General features: G+C 43.8%; 1 protein-coding gene across 2 annotated transcripts in view; it reads right to left on the reverse strand.

The window, feature by feature from the left end:
• Nucleotides 1–7,594, reverse strand: part of IFT57 (intraflagellar transport 57) — a 32,744-nt gene extending 25,150 nt beyond the window's left edge. The window contains exon 1 of one of the 2 annotated variants that reach the window (XM_032780259.2): nucleotides 7,360–7,594. In XM_032780259.2, the coding sequence (XP_032636150.1) occupies nucleotides 7,360–7,526 (167 nt within the window). In that variant the 5' untranslated portion in view covers nucleotides 7,527–7,594. The remainder of the gene's footprint in view (nucleotides 1–7,359) is intronic. The other variant, XM_032780260.2, reaches the window with a different exon arrangement.
• Nucleotides 7,595–8,182: the final 588 nt, after the last annotated feature.

The raw sequence follows: 8,182 nt of genomic DNA on the forward strand, positions 1-8,182 counted from the left end.
TGTACACAGAATAACATTAATTCGACTGATAGTGAAACATTAGAAATCTACCAAAGGAAAAAAAATGTGGTGTGAGAATAATTAGTTTAAATTCTCACGAGCGGCCATATGATAAAATTGATAATAAATCTATAGCAGGGGTCGGCAAGCTTTCAGAAGTGGTGTGCCGAGTCTTCATTTATTCACTCTAATTTAAAGCTTTGTGTGCCGGTAATACATTTTAACATTTTTAGAAAGTCTCTTTCTATAAGTCTAGAATACATAACTAAAATATTGTTGTATGTAAAGTAAATAAGGTTTTAAAAATGTTTAAGAAGCTTCATTTAAAATTAAATTAAAATGCAGAGCCCCCCAGACCAGTGGCCAGGAGCCGGGCAGTGTGAGTGCCACTGAAAATCAGCTTGCGTGCTGCCTTTGGCACAGGTGCCATAGGTTGCCTACCCCTGATCTACAGAAAAACAATAAGCAAAAACAAACAAAACAAAACAAAAAAAACCGCATCAAAGGGTTGTGAATCTTAATTTAAAAAAAAAAAAAAAAAGTCAGGAAAGAATTAATTCCAAATTTAAATATAAACCCATCTAGAAGAATACGTTTATCAGGAAACCTCATTAGATGAAATATTAGACATTTGGAAGAACTGTTTGTAGATGGGCCCAGGAAGAAGCCCAAAGAGGAAGAGGCAATGCAGAAAGACCCAGTGCCTGGCAAGTGGAAGACACATTCTTTGTTATTACAATAAATGGGAGGCATTTTGGGCTATGATCCATATAACTCTTATTTTGGAGGATATTACATGCAGGAGGTTGTATTTACCTTCTGTTGAGCAGAGAAGCCATGCCATTTCTGTGGCGCCATTTCCCTGTTCCACCACAGCACATGGGATCCAAGACAGATTCCCAGAGAGGAAAAACTACTGAGACACAACTAGCTTTGTTTATATTATTATTTACTGAAGCATGCTTATTTTAGAATATGCTTATTGTTACAAAAAGGGACCTGGGTTATAGTCTTAGTAGGCACAAGTGCATGTTTTATAGCAAGCTACCAGTCTGTTTGTAACTGTCATGCTTGAGTGCTGTTTTGAGTTTCACTGCCGTCAGCATTGCTGCAGTATCCCAGGCTGCTTTGATCACAAGTCCTAATGGCAATGTTGGTGTCACTAGGCATAAATCTAGGTAACTTGGGAAAATGGAAGACCACGAGTGTTGATAAAGCCCTCCTGCTCAGGCCTCAATGAACCATTGTTCCTCCACCTTTAACACTTTGTGTAACCTAGTGTAACCTAATGTGTTAGCTGTAAAATGTAATGTCAGCAGTTAGTTTTTTGATTGTAATAGCCAGTTCCCTGCTGTAATACACTGGAGCTAAATTGAAGCAAGTTTCAAGGCCACTCTTAGATACAGCATACATGTCTCTGCAGCAGAAAGGGGAGAGGGAGGGGGGGAAGACAAAAAGATTGAGTGAGAAAAGATACTGCAGCTGGATGCGAAAGGAGGGGGAGTGAAAGATCAGTTAGTCAGCAAAGAAAGTTTTGTAGTAAATAACGGGGATATAAAAGGAAGAAACTGCTTGTTTTAAGTGTGCAGGATTTGAGATTGCATTCTCCCTAGCACCTTATTTGAGCTCAAATAAACTTGTGTTTTGCTTCTCCATCCTGGTGTGTTCATTGGCGCTACACACACTGGGCCCTGAACCGCTGTTGCTTGCCTCTGGCACTTTGTGCTGGCAACAGCAACAAAGCTCCCTGAGGATGGCTATATTTTCTTCTGTCCCTGTCTAGTCGCAGTATGCTGTCCGCGGTGGGAGAGGGAGACTGTCAATTCTACGGCTACAAAGCATGTGCATCCAAGCTCAGCATATTACTGATTTTTTCCCCAACCTTTTACCTATGCCAGGCTGGTGATGCTTGAAAACCAGGTGGTAGAAACACCAGATGATCATCCAGATTCTGAGGCAGGGCATACTTGTAGTGGCCACCTCTGTAACTCACTAGCCCCTTCTCTGTTCATTGTTATGCTGTTCAGTCACCAGTCTTTTTTTTTTTTAATCTATGCAAAAGGAGGTTTTTCAATGTTACTGTAATATGCTTTGTTCTTAAATTGCTTTGGTTATAACATAGGACAAGTACAAGTTTTATAAAAAGGTTTTAATAGAGAATCTGAATCCATATGAAACTATATCCATATTAAAGCTCAACTGCCTATACAAAATGTAACTGTGGAAAACATTCTTAGGGCTTCCAGTTTTAGGTTTTAACTAGGGCTGGCAAGCGATTAAAAAAAATCAATCATGATTAATCAATAATAGAACAACATTTATTTAAATATTTTTGGATGTCTTCTACATTTTTAAATATACTGATTTCAGTTACAACACAGAATAAAAAGTGTACAGTGCTCACTTTATTTTTGATTACAAATATTTGCACTGTATAAAACAATAGCATTTTTCAGTTCACCTAAGTACTGTAGTGCCATCTCTTTATCATGAAAGTTGAACTTAAAAATGTAGAATTATGTACAAAAAATAACTGCATTCAAAAATAAAAATGTAAAACTCTAGAGCCTATGAGTCCACTCAGTCCTATTTCTTGTTCAGCCAATCACGCAGACAAACAAGTTTGTTTACATCTGCAGGAGATAATTCTGCCTGTTTCCTGTTCACAATGTCACTGAAATTGAGAACAGGTGTTCACACGACACTGTTGCAGTCGGCATTGCAAGGTATTTACATGCTAGATGTGCTGAAGATTCATATGTCCCTTCATGCTTCATCTACCATTCCAGAGGACATGTGTCCATGCTGATGACAGGCTCTGCTCAATAAGGGTCCAAAGCAATGCAGACCAACCAATGAAAGTTCATTTTCATAATCTGAGTCAGATGCTACCAACAGAAGGTTGATTTTCTTTTTTGGTGGTTCAGGTTCTGTAGTTTCTGCATCGAAGCGTTGCTCTTTTAAGACTTCTGAAAGCATACTCCACATCTCATCCCTCTCAGATTTTGGAAGGCACTTCAGATTCTTAAACCTTGGGTTGAGTGCTGTAGCTATCTCACATTGGTATCTGCTTTGTGTTTTGTCAAATCTGCAGTGAAAGTGTTCTTAAAATGAACATGTGCTCATTTATCTGAGACTACTGTAACTTGAAATATATTGCAGAATTTGGGTAAAACGGAGCCGGAGACATACAATTCTCCCCCAAGGAGTTCAGTCACAAATTAAGGCATTATTTTTTCAACGTGCACCATCAGCATGGAAGCATGTCCTCTGGAACGGCAGCCAAAGCCTGAAGGGCATATGAATGTTTAGCATATCTGGAACGTAAATACCTTGCAATGCTGGCTACAAAAGTCCCATGTGAATGCCTATTTTCACCTTCTGGTGACATTATAAATAAGAAGTGGGCAGCACTCTCCCCCGTAAATGTAAACAAAGTTGTTTGTCTTAGTGATTGGCTGAGCAAGTGAGCGGACTTGTAGCCTCCAAAGTTTTGCATTGATTTGTATTTGAGTAGTTATGTAACAAAAAAATTCTCCATTTGTATGTTGCACTTTCAAAATAAAGAGACTGCACTACAGTACTTGTATGAAGTGAACTGAAAAAATACTATTTTTAATCATTTTATAGTGAAAATATTTGTAATAAAAATAAAAAATGAGCAGTACACTTTGTATTATGTGTTGTAACTGAAATCTGTATATTTGAAAATGTAGAAAAAGATCCAAAATACTTCATAAATTTCCATTGGTATTCTATAGATTGACAGTGTGATTAAAATGGTGATTAAGTGCAATTAATTGTTTTTGATTGCGATTAATTTTTGAGTGAAACACTGAGTTAACTACGATTAATCGACAGCACTAGTTTTAACTGATAAGATGCCCTCCAATACAAAACAAAAAAACCCTGCATCATTTATTCAGCCACCACCACAAAATCACCAGAAATGGTTACGGAATTCGTGCTGACTTCACCTAGTGCAGTATGTTTATACAAGCAACCAAAACCCTCAACATACTGCAAAGCCCACATTAAATTTAGCAGTAGCACATAAAAATCCAAGGCCCATAACAGTTTACAAGCATCAAACCCCCTCATCCACATCACCACATGAACCTAGGATGAGGTTACACAAGGTATGTCTGATATCTTTTGCCTGTTTGGATCCAGCCCCAGTAATGACAGGTGCACTTTCTGGTTGCCTGTATTGGTCCTGCAAACCAGCAGCATTTTCAGTCCACTCCAAACAAAAATGCTCTTCTCGTACCTCACAGGTGTAGCGCAATGTGCAGCACGCCACAATGATATTGGCAATACTGGGAAGGCAGCACAATTTTTCCCAAGTCTGCCAGCTGTGCACTCCATCCTCATCCTACAAATCACTAAGCCTGAAACTAAACCTTCTTTTGCCAGGCCTTCTGAAGTTAGGGTATAGTTTAATGAGTCATGTCAGGAAAGGGTAAAAGCAGGATCCCCTAAAATTGGTGGGCACTGACACCTTATCACTTGGAGGGACTAGTGCATGCTTGTCCAAAATGGTAAACACCAGGTCTCCTCAGCACCCTGGCATAATGCACCTTGCCAGTACACCCCTTGCTGGTGTCCATGAACCTGGACCTGTGGTTGACCAAGGCCTGTATAACTAGGAAGTAGTGTCCTTTTGTGGCTAACATTCTCTTGCTCCTTGCAAATAAACTATGGGCATATGGCTACCATCAATGTCCCCAATGCAGTTTGGGAAGCCCATTCCCTCAAAGCCAGCAATTATTTCAGGAACGTTAGGGCTGTGATTAGCCCAAAGCTGGCGAGTGTAATCAATCACTCACAACTATGAATGGTATGGAGAAAATGAATAGGAAAGTGTAATTTCAATATTCACATAACACAAGTACCAGGGGTTACTCAATAAAATTAACAGGCAACATGTTTAAAACAAACATAAGGAAGTATTTCTTTACACAACACACACCAACCAGTGGAACTCGTTGCCCGGGGATGTTGTGATGACCAAAAGTACAACTGGGTTCACAAAAAAATTAAGTAAGTTCATGGAGGACAGGTCTATCAATGGTTATTAGATAAGACAGTCGGGTACACAATGCCATGCTCTGGGTGTCGCTAAACCTCCAACTGCCAGAAGTTGGGACTGGATCACTTGATAATTGCACTGTTCTGTTCATTCCCTCTGAAACATCTGACACCATCCACTGTCAGAGACAAGATACTGGGCTAGATGGACCATTGGTCTGAGCCAGTATGACTTTTTATAACCACAATCCACAGACAAACTGCCAACATTAAACTGGTTAGCCATAGACCTGTAGCATTGTGGAGTAGCCAGCTTCTAGATGGCAACAACTACCCATTTCTTCAATGATATGGCCTCACTCATATGCATATCCTGTCACTCGAAGGTCAGGGAAAGCTTCTCACACACCTCCATGAAGGTCTACTTCTTCATGTAAAGGTTCTGGAGCCACTGATGGTCATCCCAGGTCTGCAGGACAATGTGATTCCACCAGTCTGGGCTTGTGGCCCTGCTCCAGAAGCATGTGTCTACATAGGGGAAATCCATGGCTATGGTAGCAAGCACCAAGTGTGTCAAATCTGCTGCAGGTGCCAAGACTAGCCTCCTTTAAGAGCTGCTGCCACCACATTCAAAAGGGCTGACACCATAACTGAACTGTCCACTAGTCTCACAGACCTTGTGTGTGTGTCCTGCAACAACAGTGAAGCCATGAGCATGAACATGCAGACCCGGAAATGTCTTAGCTGGTGGGCTGAGAACACATCCACACAAGGCCAAAGGATGGACAGACAAGTTCTCCCACAATACCCCATGAACAGAGCCTTTGAGCAGCTTCAGCTAGCAAGGCATGAAGAACCCTGGATGCACACCAGAAGCTCAAGCTTTGAACAAAAGTCAATGCACCACCAATGTGGACAGGGCTACAGAAGTATGAGGTGTGCACACCACTGCAATGTGAGGCACAAAACTGCATTAAAAATACTAAGATTTAAAACCAAACCAAAACAAACACACTGAATTTTTATTTACCTTCTGTGTGTTGAATGTGTGGGATGCACTAGGATCAGATTTTCATACTTTATGCCTGAACTATACATATAAATGGAGAATATCATATATTCCTATGACTCCAAAGCCGGGGCTTTAAGGAACACCAATTTTCATGGGACTTGTGACAAAATTATGAAAGTGGACAACACTGCAGTCTGCCAATGTACAAGCTGTAAGATTGAGACTTAGATTTTAAACGCTTCAGGGCAGGAACTGGCACATCCTCTTAAATTCAAGTACTTCACACAACAGTATGGGGCCCTAATCCCATTGGGAGCCTCTGGGCACTAACACAGTATGAGTAATATTTTCATTAGTTCTCCAGTCTCTGTACAGTTATCCAAAGCAGATGAAACCTGAATCTCTCATAATACTTATTTTTTAAAATAGACACATACTAAAAAAAGAGAGATTTTTGGGAAGTTAATAAACTTGACAAGAGTTAGGGCTTGTCTATACTTAGGCTATGTCTACAGTAGCACTTTTTTTGGTAAAACTTTTGTCAGTCAAAGGTGTAAAAAAAACACTCTCCAACTGACAAAAGTGACAATGTGGACAGCGCTGAGTCGGCGGGAAACACAGCTATCACCGCTCGTTGGGGGTGGTTTAATTATGCCCAGGGGAGAGCTCTCTCCTGCTGGCACAGAGCAGCTACACAAGAAACCTTACAGTGGCACAGCTGCAACAGTACAGCAGTGCCACCATAAGGTCCGTCCCACAGACACAGATTTACAGTGCTGCAGTTCTGTAAAAGATAGTGAAGATTCTGCCTATGACAACGGGAAAGCATAGCTAGATCGGTATCACTACGTTGCTCAGGGGTGTGGATTTTCCACACAGCTGAACGATATAGTTCTACTAACTTAAGTCTGTAACATAAACCAGCGCATAACTAGGCAGCCTGCCAAACCTGCTAACGAATATCTTACCCTTTCCTTGTGCGCCCCTTTCCGTCTGAACCTGTTCTCTCCCACCTCATACTTAGACTGCCAGCTCTTTGGGAAAGGGACCACCTCTTTTCCTGCTGTACAGGGCTTAGCACAACAGGGTCCTGGTCCACGACAACCCCCCATTCCCGTCCAAGAAGCGAGCAGCAAACCACCCCTACCCTCACCGGGGATGCGCGTGTGTGTGTGTGGGGGGCGCTGCTGCCAAGAGGCCCCCGTACATCTCCGCGCCCCACGCATCCAGACTGTGGTGGGGTCAGACCCAGCTGCCCCCGAGGCCAGCACAGAGAGACACCCCCCACCCCGGTCACCGGCTGGGTCAGGTGTCACCTGGACAGAGGCCGCAGGTGGTGGCGCCGCAGCGCCTCCTCTTCGTAGTTCAGCAACTTCAGCTTCTCCAGCAGATCCTCCATCAGCGCAAACATGTGATAGGCCGCGCCAGGGCCCCGCTCCGCCGCCTCCAGCTCCTGGGCGCCGCTAGCGGCCTCCTCCGCCATCAGTCTCCAGCCCCGCGCGACACACTCACACCCGCGGCCCAGGCCCGTCACCGGGGAAACAGACTCCACCACCTGTCCCTACCCCCCACCAGCGTTCCACCAATCACCTCTCCCAGCCACGCCTTCTACTCTGAGCTACCAATCATTTGCCCTATGCGGCTACCACGTTGCACCAATCAACTGCCCAGATTCTGGCCTACGTCCCGCTCACTCATCCAATCACCTCTCAGAGCCCCGCCCCTCACAGAAGCGTCTGAGAGTGTAATGGGCTTGATTCTGTGCTACGCATTTTGTGTACGTCACTTCCGCTGGTGGACTGTAGAGGAAAACCATAAAGACTGGGCCCCATGGATACGTTGCTGAGCAGTCATTGCCCTGTCTTCCGGCGGGGGGGAGAAGAGGCTTTTCGTCTTCTTCCCCGCCACCCACTGATTGGCTGAGCGCAAAAAGGGGCGGGAGGAGTCGTAGTTGGGTCTAAGGGGCGGGGCTTAGTGCCATAGCCGAGAGCTGATTGGCGGAACGACCAGAGGGCCGCCCCCTCCCCTCGTCTTTTTTCGCAGCCTGCGCTGGATGCGAGTGACGTCACGGCCGGAGCCGGGGCAGAGAGGGGGGAGTCCCTCCCAGCGCCTGAGGCCCCCACGGTGGGGAGCGGGCGA

Source organism: Chelonoidis abingdonii, chromosome 1, assembly GCF_003597395.2.
Source record: "Chelonoidis abingdonii isolate Lonesome George chromosome 1, CheloAbing_2.0, whole genome shotgun sequence".
NCBI classification, from domain to species: Eukaryota; Metazoa; Chordata; order Testudines; family Testudinidae; genus Chelonoidis; species Chelonoidis abingdonii.